The sequence below is a fragment of the Dipodomys merriami genome, unplaced genomic scaffold (genome assembly GCF_024711535.1).
Source record: "Dipodomys merriami isolate MVZ:Mamm:240054 unplaced genomic scaffold, mDipMer1.0.p SCAF_3, whole genome shotgun sequence".
Taxonomy (NCBI): Eukaryota; Metazoa; Chordata; class Mammalia; order Rodentia; family Heteromyidae; genus Dipodomys; species Dipodomys merriami.
In genome coordinates, this window is record NW_027204492.1 from 24,561,889 (window position 1) to 24,577,129 (window position 15,241).

Below are 15,241 nucleotides of genomic sequence, written 5' to 3' on the forward strand. Positions count from 1 at the left end.
TCTTATGCCCCTTGGGTCACGGAGGATTCTGTTTTCAGGTCCTCTCCTGTACTTACCCAATATGTCTTTCCATGACTTGATATCTTGGCTTCTGAGTCTCTATTTCTTGTTGCTTGGTTGATGATTATTCATTCATTCTAGCCCAGAAGAGTTTTAGGAACCAAAGCAATGCCAAGTAAGATGGGTTTTCTCATGATGGCAGCCTGGATAACAATCAGACCTACCTGAACCAAGAACATGGCTAAGGAGAAGCCAAATCAGGAATTTACACACACTTAGTATCACAGTAAGGTGACGCACTTGGTTAAATACACAACAAGTCTTTGCAAAGTCTCTGTATGTGGTAACCTATTAAAGAAAGACCCCATTTAACTTGAAATTGATATTGTTATTAGGTTTTCAAGTTAAGTGGGGCCTGCTTAAATGGGCCATCACATATAGAGAACATCATGTCATCACTCATACACATAATTGAAGAAATCATCCCTGTGCAATCAGCCAAACTCTTTGAGCATATGTAGAGAAAACAAACTGATTATGTCCTGGACTTTTTAGTAGATGGAACTGAGTCCTCACACTACTCAAATGAGACAAGTGGGGAGTCTCAGGAAAGCCTTGGGTTCTTGAAAGCCTAGGGCATTGGAACCCATATTATTGCTTTCCTCAGGCAACGGGTCGGTTGTGTGAGGGAAAGGAAGGAGTGTGTGGTCAGGGAGTCTCTGTCTGGGAGTTTAAGAAGGGACCCAAGTTAGATCAAATGTGTGGGCAGAGCCCTAAAGTCTTTCTGGTTCCCAAGGCTGCCAGGCAGGGGAATAACCTAGTCATTCCACTTTATGTGCGAGTCTTGTGCTCTCTCCTCAATAATAAGATAACAGTCTTGCCGATTACTCGTCACTAAGGGTACCCGGTTGTGGTGACATTGAGGCTGACCTTGGAGTCACCGCCCCCGCTGCCGCACTCTCCTTTGTCGTACCACCATTTGTTTTTCAATTTGTCCAAGAGGCCTTGCTCATTCAGTTTTAATACTGCCAGGTTAACAGCATTTCTTGAAACGATAAAACATAACTTGTAAGAAAATGCACAAATGCTTAGGAAATCGTTAACGTATAAAAAGGAGCACAAGAGGACAAATTGGCTAAATTTCACAGAACGTGGAGCTATAAAAATGTCTGTACAGCAAATACAGGGTTAAATATTGGAAGGTGGCATGGAGGATAACATTTGCTCAAAACTGAAGTGTGCGGGATGGGGAAATTGTCTTTGAGAAAAAAAGTAACAAGAACACCACATCCATGCAATTAACATTCGTCACATATGGCACCATAACTTGGCTTTTACCATTTAAATTGAAAAAGCCGTTGAACTGTAAAATTAAAACAGCAACAAACAGTCAGAGAGGACAACATAGAGAGAGAACATTAAAAAAATGGATGCATTAAATAGATGAAACCATAATTTACCGTCTTATTTAACTCCATGGAATATTGTAGATTTTAAACTTTAAAAAAGTTACCTCAAAATCCACAAGAAAGAAAATGACAACAAAATGCATCAGGGTAGGTGGAATACTATAACAACACGGATATTGTTATATTATTCCACCCACCTTAATGCTGAGCCTTTAGGGGTTGCCACACCATAGCCTTTGGAATCCAGATTTCCACCAACTTTCATCGTGTCACACGGTTTTCTCTGCTCAATGTACTCATTCATGGTTGACTCCAGCAGGAAGGCAAACTTTCCCTTGGACTTCCGCACTCGGGCCACCCCATCTGCTGTTGTTTTGGTAAACACAGATGGCTCTGCCGATTTCATGTAAGACCACATTTTCTCATACACGGCAATTTTGGATCTCTGCAACAAAGAGAGATTACTTCAAACTGGCAGATCAGAATTCTGGAAGAGGCTTCCTTGTAGTTCTTTTCATTTTTTTTTTGCTAGTCCTGGAGCACTGTCCCTGAGCCTCAATGTGCTCAAGGTTAGCGCTCTATCACTTCCAGGATTTTTGAGTAGTTCATTAGAGATAAGAGTATAAGATTCTCAAGGAGACTCTTGTGGCTGGGCTAGCTTTGAACTGTGATTCTTAGATCTCAGCCTCCTGAGTAGCTAGGATTACAGACATGAGCCATGGGTGCCTGGCTCAAACATTTCTGAATACAATCCACATTAAAAAAGAAAAAGTTACACTGCAACCTAATAGACACTTGTCAACATATTCAAAACCACACTCACCTTTGCTATGTTTGTTGCTCTCAGGTATTTGTAACTCATTTTTATTTTATTTTATTAGCATTTGTATCATATGGACATATAATGATCTTTGATCATATTTACCTGTGCTCTTACTATTGCTTCTAGGTCCCTCTTCCTCCCACATTTTCCTTTCCCCTTTCACCTCCCTTTTACTTCCATGAGTTTAGTGTTTTTGCTTTTCCCCCTAGATTCCACAAATGAGAGAAAATATGTAAAATGTGTCTTTTTCAGTCTGTTTGATCTTGCTCAACAATCCATTTTCCAGTAAACACTATAATTTCGTACTTCCTAATGACTGACTAAAACTCCATTGTGTCTGTACAGCACATTTTCTTTACTCATTCATTGTTAATGGGCACCTTGGCTATTTTCATAATTTGGCTTGTATATCCAATTCACTTTATGCTAGCCATAGCCCACTGAATTGGTTTTATGGTTCCACTAATCGTTTACAATGTAGTTTGTAAAACAGTTCCTTATTTCAATCTTTCTTCCAATGAAGAAATATTCCCCAGTATTATTCTGTTTTGTGCTTATCCTGCATTATCCTGACAATGTCATTGGAAGTGGGCAATCTTTGTAATCAGCCTATCTTAGCATGGGATATCAATTATTGTAAGAAAATACTTCATTATTCTGAGATGATCTTTGTTCTGCTGTAACCCCCACTCTTTAGCACTACTGAATATGCTATGTAAAAAGAATTCTGCTTCTTATTCTTTAAGATGATCCTTCAACTACTGCAAGGCTTTTATTATGTTCTTTCGACCTCTTTATTAGGTGACACTTCATGGACTGATAGTTTTTTTTTCTAGACTTCTCACACCTTGGTCTTTCACACACAGATTCATTCCAATTGATGGTATGTCTCTTAAATTGGAGAGGCTAGAAATATATATGACACTCCTATATGTTTCACCACAAGAGATTAAAAACTCCTGTTGGCTTCTTGTTATTGGAAGTATACAGAAATACATAACAATAATGCAAAAACTTGCCACAAAGAAGTTAAATATTATGTACAATGTACTTGCTACAAAGAAATTAAATATTATGTACAATCAATAGAAATAAAACATTATGTACTCATTATCTTGCCCATGTAATTGTAACCCCTCAGTACAGTATTTTCACAATAAAAAATAAATAAAAATTAAAAAAAGAAAAAAAGCAATAAAACATTATGTATTTGGTTAATATCTGATTATCTGTCCTTCCTATCTGTGTATCTCTCTCATTCACTGAAAATAACCACTATCCTAACTTGCTTTTCATTACTTTCTTTTCTTTTTTTTTTGGTTTTGGAGCAGCTTTAATACCATACAGAGGAGTTACAATTACGTGGGCAAGGTAATGAGTACATTTCTTATCAACCATTGTTGCCTCTTCCTTTGTTTCCCTGTACCATCCCTTCCCATCTCCCCACCTTCCTCCCCGCCCCTCGCCAAAGTTGTAAAGTTAATTTTCTTTCTTTCTTCTTTTTTATTGTGAAAATACCATACAGAGTGGTTACAATTACATAGGCAAGATAATGAGTACATTTCTTATCAAGCATTGTAGCCTCCTCCTTTGTTTCCCCTTTCCATCCCTTCCCATCCTCCCCCCCCCCGCCCCCCCCAATCCTCCCCGCCTCTTCTCCCTCCCCCCCACCAAAGTTGTAAAGTTCGTTTTTGACATAACATCTTGTACATCTCATTGTTGCAGTGGGTCCACCTGTATCCCTATTTAAACAATTTGTTTTTTCCCTTCCGGTCCACAAAGTATACCAACATCAAATACAGTGAAAACAGAGGTTATACTGTCGGGGAGGGACATACAAAACAACAAAGAAATCATCTTATAAACATGTTAGAAACAATAGCAAGCAAGAAAAAAAACATTTGAGTTCTTATCTTGTGATTCATTTCTCTTAACATCAACTTACCTGACCATTTCTGCTTGTCTCAGACATATACTAGTTATTGCAAATAAGGGAAACCATGGGACCTATGTTTCTTTGGGCCTGGCTTACTTCACTTAATATTTTTTTTTCAAGTCTTTACATTTCCTAACAAATGGGGCATTGCCATTCTTTCTGATGGAGGCATAGAATTCCATTGTGTATATATACCACATTTTCTTGATCCATTCATCTACTGAGGGGTATGAATGTTCCTCAAAAGACTCCACATAGAGCTCCCCTATGACCCAGCAATCCCACTTTTGGGCATTTACCCAAATGATCACAAACAAGACCATACTAAAGCTACCAGCACAACTATGTTTATTGCAGCATTATTTACCAAAGCTTTTCATTACTTTCTTGCACCACTTTAGGCTTTAAAAAACATGTCTGGCTGTAAAACACTTCAATTTAAGAATGCACTATATTTTGTTTATCCAGTTCACCTTTTTACTAGCATATATTAATTTTATAAAGAGGTCCATTGTGATATTTCCACCTATTCATATAATGTGCTTTGATAAAATTCCACCCTTATTTTAAAGTTTCTTAGACCCTTTAACCTCCACCTCCAATTTTTACAATTTTCAGTGGCTGCCATTATGTTATTTTCACACACACACACACACACACACACACACACACACACACACACATAATGAACTTTGATAGTATTCACGCTGACCATCCTTATTCCTTCCCACTTTCATTAGCTCCCCTTCCCTTTTACCACCACCATTATCATATTGTTATTATTATGTCTAGATTTTGCATGTATATGAAAACATGTGAGATTTGTCTTTCTGGGCTTATATCATTCAACATAATGATCTTTGGTTCTATCAATTTTCCTGTAAAGACAATATCATTCTTTGTGACTGAATAATACTCAATTGTGTATATGTCACATTTTCTTTATTGATTTGTAAGTTGTTAGACTCCTAAATGGATTAATACTCAATTGTGTATATGTCACATTTTCTTTATTGATTTGTAAGTTGTTAGACTCCTAAATGGATTTCATAGCATGGCTATTGTGAATAATTCTGCAATAAACATGGGTGCAAACATGTCTTTATTATATACTAATTTGCATTCCTTCATATAGATATCCAAGAGTGTCATAGCAGGACCATATGGACTTTTAGTTTTTGAGTAATTGAAGAAACAGTTTTCAAGAGAACTGACAAGAAGAAGGATTGAATCTTACTTGGTTCAATCATCTGAAAGTACTTGACAAATGAATGCATGAAGAAGTGTTCAGTATCCCCAGCCATAAAGGAAATGTAATTAAAACAACACTGAAATTCTACTTCATTCCAGACAGAATTGTCATAATCAGGAACACAAATAAAATCTGGAGAGAATGTGGGGATAAAGGAAGCCTTATATAATGTTGTTGGGAATGTAAGCTGGTATAACCACTAAGCAAATCAATATGGAGGTTCCTCAAAAACTAAAAACTACTCTGTGATCTACCAGTACCACTCTTGGATATATATCCCAAATGAATTATACATCAGAAAACAACAAAAGCACTTGTATGCTCATACAAGGAAATCTTTTGGGGGGAATATAAACTAGTACAACTACTATGGAGTTCAGGATGGCAATTCCTAAAAATCCCAATTCCTTGTCAAAGGACTCATGTTAATTCCAATTTTTAAACATTATAGAAAATATTGTTCTGGGCATATATTTTGTATCTTTATAGAGAGGTAGTTTGACCCTCTTTGGTTTGGCCCAATCACAGCTCCACATAAAGGGGTAAAGGCTGTTTCAGAAGAATTTTTTTCTTACATTATCTGCAAACAGATCATTGCTTCAAAAAATAAAAGTTTAGGTGAAGGGCAAAAGAGTCCATGAATTTTTATCTAATAGCCCTATAATTGGGATTCATCATTTACTTGAGCTATTTGATTGTTGGTAGAAGTTAAAAGTTTATTTCTGTAGGTAATGATGCATTTGTATGAGAATAAATGATGGAATTAGAATATATATGCTGTACATGCAACATTTATTAATGAATATAGTAAATGAAAAGTTAGTGAATGGTAGAAATGATGGGGTCTAAGTTGATGACTAGATTCTGAAGAAGGCCAGAAGGGGGGGGGGGGAAGAAATGGCTCACAAATGAGAAAATCCAAGAAGTTTCCCCATCTATCTTATTTTGGCTGATGGACTAAAGGCAATAAAAGTGATTGACTCTTAGTTCAGTCATCTGAGAGAAATTTAAAAAAAATATGACATGATATGTAATAACAAATTCATTTTTCTCTAACCTGCCAAAATTAATTTGTTTTATCCCATAGAGCAACATTTTGTGTCACAGAAGCAACAAACAGCAGTTATTCAGGGGGTATATGAATTTTTATAGCACGGTTAAGTAATTAACAATGAAATCCAAAGGGAAAAAATATCTACATGGAGGAGGAACAGATTAATCCAAAATAGATCAGGTAGAATTCCAGCATTAGTAGATTTGGCAATCAAAGTTCCAACTGTTGGTAATAAATCACGAAAAGTTGTAGAAATCTTTTTTTTTTTTGGAAAGGTTTGAAATCAAGGCCTCATGCTTACTTGGTGCTCTACCATATGAGTCACAAATCCAGCCCATATTTTTGCTGGTTATTGTGGAAGAGTCCTTTAAATTTGTTTTGTTTTATCTTGAGCTGGCATTGAACTTTGCTCTTTCAAATCCTAGCCTTTTAAAGTAGCTAGGAAAACAAGCAGGAGCCATAGGTAAAATTTTCTGTTTGTGAAGGTAAAATTTTTGTGTCTTTAGGCCCTGCAAATCTGATGTATGGAAACAGTGATTATAGTGAGTCACTTGGGCCACCACTCACCCCTTATATCTTTTTGCAGTGATGTTGATTGTTTCTACTCATTGGCGATCCAGTGACCCTTTAGTGATGAAAGATACTCTTCTGCAGACTCATATAAGCCTGAGGTAACTGTGTATCTAGTATTAAAGTTAAGAATGTGGAGTCAGACCACTTGGGTTTGAATTCCACTTTCTAGGTGCAAAATTAGCCTCTATCTCAATTTCCTCAAAGGTAAAATGGGATGGTTTCAGAGGATTATTGGGAGAAATGAAATGGGTTAATATATTCTTAGCATGGTGCCCAGGACACAGGAAGCTGTGAAAAACATGCATTTTTTCAAATAAAGACGGAATAATTTACTTTAGTGGCAGAATTTATTTTAGCAGCATTGTAAATTACTTTGGTCCCATATTGATACAATGCTTGTTTCACTATCATCTACTTAAATGCTATTAGCATACTTGGTTGGGTCTCTAGGCATATTCTTGGGGATTGTCCATGGTCTGCCATTAATAACATTTGACTTCTCAGTTTTAATATTTTGTTGGTGGAGGAAAAATGGGTAGGATGGCAAATTTTCCTCTTTAAATTTATGTTTTGTAGGTTTTTCTTCTTCTCTACAGTGAACGTTTAATTAAGAGAATATAATTATAAGCTGTAATACGCTTTTTCTTCTGAGTTGTTTAGCCCCTTGTGACATTTCTGCTGTGAGTAAAGGTTCATATTGTATGCTAGCTACTACAAATTCAAAGGGGTGGCTTTGAGCTTCAGTCAGCCTGAACTGGGTATTTATAGAATTATTGTATTATTTATTTATTTATTTATTTATTTTGCTGGTCCTGTGGCTTGAACTCAGGGCCTGGTCTCTGTCCTTGAGCTTCTCTGTGCTCAAGGCTATTGCTCTATCACTTGAGCTACAGCACCCCTTCCAGCTTTTTCTGAGTAATTTATTAGAGATAAGACTCTCACAGATTTTCCTGCTGGGTGGGCTGGCTGGCTTTGAATAATGATCCTCAGATCTCAGCCTTCTGAGTAGCTCGGATTACCGGCATGAGCTACGTGGACCTGACTATTGTGTCTTCTTGTGTGCCTTCCTCACCATTCAAGAGCAAATATTTTCCCAAAATGGTTATGAAATTCTATTTTTTTTGGGTCCGGTCATGGGGCCTGAACTCTGGGCCTGGGTGCTGTCCCTCAGCTCTTCAGCTCAAGGCTAGCGCTCTACCACTTGAGCCACAGCGCCACTTCTGGCTTTTTTCTTTTTTCTTATGTGGTGCTGAGGAATTGAACCCAGGGCCTCAGGCATGCAAGGCAAGCGCTCTACCACTGAGCCACCTTCCCAGCTCCTGGTTATGAAATTCTAGAATATAGACAGGTACACCTTATACAAGGTAAGGTTTTCTTTATATATATATATATTATATGTACTTATATATATATATATATATATATATATATATATATATATATATATAAAGATAAGGCATGAGGAAAGGAAGATAATGATGCAACAGCTCCCTTTCCCTTCCTTCCTTAATCTTACCCCTCCCTAACACAGGTGGAGGGGAAGGTGCAGATGGGGTAAGACTACTTTCAGGGTCTTTTGACATAGGTGCCAGCTTTACAGAAATTCTTAAAGTTATGAGTATGTCAACGAAAATTTCCAATAGTAGATTTAGATCCATGGAGGTTTTTGCCACTGATATTCCCTTCCCCTTTCTTATTCACACACTGCTGAGATTTGTCATTACTAAAAGCAGGAGCTCATTGATTAATTTTAAATTTTATGTTTTCTGACATCTTTTTGGTTGCCAACACAATTTTACACATTGTTTCATTTAAACTCCAAGGACCCCTGTACATTAGGTCTAGGTAGCAGCTACTGTCTGTGGATTGCTTAATCCCCAAGCACTAAGAATAGTGTCTGGACCAAGGAGTACTCAATTTGTGGAATGAAAGAGTGAATTGTCATTTTATAAATGAGGGAATCAAGTGTGAGGGGCAGGGCTGGGAAGGTGGCTTAGTGGTAGAGTGCTTGCCTAGCATTCATGAAGTCCTCTCAGTACCACATACACAGAAAAAGCTGGAAGTGGTGCTGTGGCTCAAGTGGTAGAACACAATCCTTGAGCAAAAAGAAACTCAGGGACAGTGCCTAGGCCCTTTAGTTCAAGCCCCACAACTGGTATAAAAAAAGAGTGAAGGGAAATAAAGAGGTCCTAGAAAAGGCTTCAGCTAGCTATTATACCCCGCAAAAATTATCACAAATAGACAAGCATTGAGAAAAACTAGACTTGTTTCTTAGAACTTTCCAGATAATCTTAGCCAGAATGCCACTTTGAAGGATCTCCTATATGGGAATTTGAAGATATGTTTCTGAGTTAATAACTTGTCCCAGTGCAGAGATCTCACCCAAATCTGTTACATTGAAGGCCATAGTTTCCCCCCTCTAGTCTCCTTGTAGCTTTTACACAAACACTGACAATCAGCTTTTTCATAAAAGGGAGTAACTCACTTTCAAAAGTCATCTTTTATTTCTTGCCTGAAACTTTTTATTAAAATTAGGATAATGTTAAATTAGCTCCAATCTGCTACCACTGAGAACATTCTTGTTAGCGCAGCCCTGTCCTGGGTCCCTAATGCCCACACTTCAGTTTGTGAAAGAATCCGAGAAATTTGAGCCCGAAGAGGAAGGGCAATGCAGCTGGTATACATTTTTACTTTCATATCTGCTTTAAAGAAATAAGTACCTCTGATGAGGTGCATTTTAAGAAAGGAATCATTGATTTTACAATTTTCCCTCTAAAGAAAAGAAAAATGGTTTTAAAAAAAGAAAAATGGTTTTCATTTTGATTTGCAGCAAGATTTATACAGGAAATGATGCCATTTCTAAGGTATGGCCAAAACTCCAATTTCATTGTCTTCTTTCCACTCATTGTACATTTTTTTTTTTATCCGGTCGTGGGGCTTGAACTCTGGGCCTGGGCACTGTCCCTCAGCTCTTCAGCTCAAGGCTAGCACTCTACCACTTGAGCCACAGTGCCACTTCCGGCTTTTTTCTTTTTGCTTATGTGGTGCTGAGGAATTGAACCCAGGGCCTCGAGCATGCCACCTTCCCAGCCCCTCTTTGTACATTTTTAAACATCCAGTTCAGTCCTGCTTGTCAGTTTCCTTTTGCTTCAATCAGTATCTCCCTTGTGACTGTGTATTAGTAAAAACAAGGGAAGGAGAGGAAAGAAATACTAGGCTCTATTCTTAGCTTCTTCTATTTGGTGTGTTATGATGCTGCCTGAGTTATTTTGGGGGCTGGCCTTGCAGAGAGCTTCAGTGGAGTAGAGGTCACCTTTTGCCTCAACACTGAGTTTTAGCCTCTGATGCCAAGTTCTCATTCCAAATATCTTTGTGTGACATTTACAAACTGTGTTCTAAAGTCCAGAGACAGGTTTCCTTCCACTGCAAGGAGTGTTATTTCTCATGTCTCTTTTCAAAAGGTATAGTTACCAAGTCAGCTAAGCATCCAGTGACCTCACTAGAGTCCCGTCTAGTTTGTAAAGTCACATTACTGTTTGGCTTCACCTTCTTTTTCTCTTGCCAAGTGAGGATAAGATATTCCAATGAGCTGAAAATGGAGTACCAGTAGCCACCTGATTTTGGAAGCTAAGCTCAATAAAGTCTAGGAGTAAGGTTTTTTTGTTTGTTTGTTTTTTTGCTGGTCCCAGGGCTTGAACTCAGGGCCTGAGTACTGTCCCTGAACTGTTTTTACTCAAGGTTTGTCTCATGGGCTTTCCTGCCTGGGCTGGCTTTGAACTGCAATTCTCAGATCTCAGTCTCCTGAATAAATAGAATGTAGATGTGAGCCAGTGGCACCTAGACAGGAGAAAGTACTTTTAAGATCCCATTGCCCTAATCTGGAAGAAATACAGGAGAGGACAAATATCTTCTACCTCTGTGGCTCTCAGTAAGTAATAGTTTTGCCTCCCAGCTGGAGAAATTTCTTGATTGTCACAGTCTGAAAGAGGAACGTTACAAGCAGATAGAAGCCAGAGATGATGCTACCCATCCTACAATACACAGGACAGCTACAATATCAAGAATTATCTGGCCCTAATGGTAGTAATGCTAAGGTTGAGAAACTCAGCTGCTACACAGCTTCTTTTTGTGTGTGTGTGTGTTTTTGTGTCTCCAAGGTATTTCTCATTTTATTTTTTTATTGTGAAAATACTGTACAGAGGGGTTACAATTACATGGGCAAGATAATGAGTACATTTCTTATCAGCTCTAATGGAGCCACCTATTAGTGGGGAAAACCACTTCCTTTTAATTGAGCACATATATTGTTCTGGGTTCTCTTTTAAGTGTTGTATATAGTATGAGTTCAGGCAGTTCTTGTAATAGCTCTGTGAGTTTAATCACATTGCTAGCTAATTAAAAATGTGGAAAAAGAGGCAGAGAGAAGTTAAGTAATTTGCCTAAGGCCACACAGCTAGTACTTCGTGGAGATGAGAATGTACTCATATAGGCATCTAACCTGTATTCTCAAACAATGCATTACATCCTTCCCAAATAAGATAAGAATGTTAGTTTCAAGCTACAGCTAGTTTGGATCCAAATTCTGCACTTTAGCATAACTTCAAGGGCATGTCTATGGGCACCAATGTGCTTTGTCCTTCATGCACATAGAAACTCCAGATTTTTTTGTTGGTTGTGGAGCTTGAACTCAGGGCCTGGGCACTGTCTCTGAGCTCTTTTGCTCAAGACTAGCACTCTACAACTTTTAGCCACAACTCCATTTCCAGTTTTTTGGTTGTTTTTTGGAGATAAGAGTCTCAAGGACTTTTTTTGCCCAGGCTGGCTTTGAATCGTAATCCTCAGATCTCAGCTCTCTGAGTAGCTAGGATTATAGGGGTGAGTCACTAGCATGTGGCAAAACTCCACTTTTAAAATCAGAGATTGACAAATCACTTTTTCTTCTTATTTTCAGAGTTAAAAGGCATAAATATGGATGAGTAGGAGTGTCACCAAATGAGTCTGTGAGTCACCTTTTATTGTTGACTCCCAAGCAATTGGTTGCATCAAGGCCCGGTATGTACATTGAACACTCCAGGCCCACTTTCCTCAACTTGCTAGAATCCTTTTGTATTTTTCCAAACATAAAAAAAGCATCACTTAATTGTATAAAGGGGTTTCCTTGTGATAGTTACATACATGCATATAATGTACTTGGATCAAATCTACCCCTTCTGTATTACTCTTTCTAAATCCCTTCTCCCCCTCATTAAAAAAATCTTACTGGGTTTCATTATGCTGTTTCATTATACACATATATGTATATAATTACATAATATGAATTTATCTGTTCAGGCTGGACTTGAATTTTTTCAATGGAATTTTATCTTCAGTAATATCAGAGAGTATCACTTCTGACCCACTGGATTTCACTTTTCAACTGTATTTTTTTAGTTTTTAGTGTTAATATATTTAAAGGATACTCTTGTTATTTTTTAATCAATTAAGGGTAGTACAAAGGCCAATCCTACCAATGTGCATTTTAGGAAGCTAGGAAAAAAATGTAAAATGTCCTTTTATTAAAGAGAAAAATCTATCTCAGAATTGCAATATTTGAGTTGCTACAGTGGCTCTTCTTTTCTGGTCCCCAGAATTTTTCTCAGATGAAAAAGAAGCAGCAATTTGTTTAGAAAGGATCTAATTTTCCATTTGGTGTTTTCTCAGAATATTAGTTTCTCAAAAGGTAAAGTGGAACTAACTTGAAGAAAAGTTCTATTATAGTCAGCTTATCTGCTCTTTATCTGTAGGTAACATATACTTGGGAAGCTATTGGTGACTTTTCCTAGGATTGTGATTTAATTAGCTTGAGGTAGGGACAATGTTCAAAAATGCATCCTAGGTGATTTTATTATTCAACTTGGGTTTAGAGCAATCAGAATTAAACAAAAGAACAACTAACTTTCAGTTATTACAATGAATTCTGACAGAGGGTCTTATTATTTATTGAGTATTTATACTCACCAGGAATGGTACTTCCTATATCTTTAACATTGTGGCTAATCTGTTAGATGACCTTGAAACACCAGTATTTCATTGCATGGAGGAAATAATTAATGTTTATGGAAATTAATTTACTTGTCCAGGATAATATATTTGATTAAATTTCAGACTTGACCTCACTAAATTTTTTATTCCTATATCTAACTTCATTTCCACCTTGGCAAAACATGGCAAAAATGGAACACATTACTCTCCCCATCCTATTGCTACTCTGCCAGTTTTGTCCAGAAAGAAAATGGCACTTCCATTTGGTTTACCCACTTGCTTGGGCTATCCTTAATTCCTGTTTGGTCTCACAATGCTCATTCTATTTGGTCAGTCTTCAGAATACATTCAAAATACAAATGCTTCTTTATGACCTCCACTCTAATCAAATCCAATCATTGTTCACTTGAAATATGGTGATCAATTATTAAGTGGTTCTCTTGCTGTTTCACATTGAGCGATCTTTTTGCATACAAATACAATGGTGTCATGTTTCTGCTTAAAGTTTCCCAAATGACTATCAAATAGAATAAAATAAAATCTTTAATAAGGTGAGAAAGTCCAGCACAACAAGCTCTGCCTTGTTTGCTCTCCGGCCTTCATCACTTACCACTCTCTCCATCTCTTACATGAGATCATTTCTTCAAACCAGCTAAGCACATTTTCATATCAGGTCCTCTAGCTTGGGTTGTGCTATCTGGAGTGCTTTCTTCTCCACCCTACTCCCATGTTTAGATGGCCTGTTCCCTTTCTACAGTTAGATGTCAGGAAGTAGGCTGACATGAAATGGCATTATGGTACTTTACCTTCTTAACTACTTTTCCTATTGTAATTAATGTCAAACAAAATGTAATTTACTTGTAGCATTTATTTATTTTTGTCATACCCACTGTAATGAGCCAAAACACTTCATTCTTTTTAATACTTAGAAAACATGGCTGTCAAATAGTTTGTACTCACTACTTATTAATTGAAGAAATAAATGAATAGTTGAGATTTAAACTCAGATCATTTGACAGCAAAGTCTGCATATTCTCTCTCTCTCTCTCTCTCTCTCTCTCTCTCTCTCTCTCTCTCTCTCTCTCTCTCTCTCTCTCTCTGTCCACAGCTTACAGAAGAAATACTCAAATTTATGTCCATTTGCTTCCAGAGTCTGTGCTTCTTCTGCTACTTCACACTGCCTCCCAGTGGAGGAGTTTCTAGTGACATTGACCAAATTAGTACCATTGTACTAATTGTGCTTTACTTCAGTGGGAAGTAAATTAATTGTGGTTTACTTCTTGACATGACTTTATAAAGCCTTAACTTTTTTCATTGATTTATCTTGGAAGCTTCTGCAAGATGCTTTGAGCTAAAGGGCACCAAATAAAATAACCTACTAGCCTATCACAGGTTCTAAATCCCTCCATTAGAGAAAATGCCTTCCCTTTGACTTGGACAACTTTGATTCAGTTTCTCAAAGAGCCTAATAATTATCTCTGAAATGGAGATAGAATATCAAATGACATAATCCATATAAAGCCTTAGCATAGTGCCTGGCATATGGTAAGTCATCAATAAATTAGATTATACCCTCATGATGGGAGGATAACTCAAGCCATATCCATGTTTGTGTGATTTGGTTTGTTAGAGAATTTCTGCCCCAATAATACTGGAGAGAAAGAGAAACTAAGTTGGTCATTTGGAAGAGAGGGTAAGGTGGGGTGCCACTGTGATAAGTCAAGGATACATAAAGACATGTGTACATGTGGGGCACTGGGAGGATGATATCAGTACTACTGAGGCACAGATGAGCATTAAAGCTTGCTTGCAAGTTGTTTTGCAAAAGAAGTAAGGCCAAATAGGTCCACTAAAATGTTCAATATTAATATATTCATATTTTACTTCTTCCTGTGGATCTCAATTTTGAACAGTTAGACTCGGCTTTAAGTCTTTTCTTTCTTGCTGTGTTAGGAGTGTTCTGGTAAGTATTAATGTTAAAGGCACTAGACTGATTTTTTAAAAAAGTGGCTGGCTGGGGTTCTGTCTGGCAAACATACCAACTGTGAAAACTGCAGGAACATTGATTTGTTGGCATTTGTGTGTCCTGGAACAAACTATGCTGCATGGGAACTCAAGTTATAGAACATTCTGAGAAGGTCAGCAAGTGAGGATGACGTCATAAAATCATTAG

General features: G+C 37.4%; 1 protein-coding gene across 4 annotated transcripts in view; it reads right to left on the bottom strand.

Moving 5' to 3' along the window:
- Window positions 1–15,241, bottom strand: part of Gria3 (glutamate ionotropic receptor AMPA type subunit 3) — a 288,699-nt gene that overhangs the window by 24,213 nt on the left and 249,245 nt on the right. For 2 of the 4 annotated variants that reach the window (XM_070039785.1, XM_070039787.1), the window contains exons 13-14: window positions 1,607–1,854; window positions 931–1,045 (exon numbers count right to left, since the gene is read on the bottom strand). In XM_070039785.1, the coding sequence (XP_069895886.1) occupies window positions 931–1,045; window positions 1,607–1,854 (363 nt within the window). The remainder of the gene's footprint in view (window positions 1–930; window positions 1,046–1,606; window positions 1,855–15,241) is intronic. The other 2 variants (XM_070039784.1, XM_070039786.1) reach the window with 1 other exon arrangement.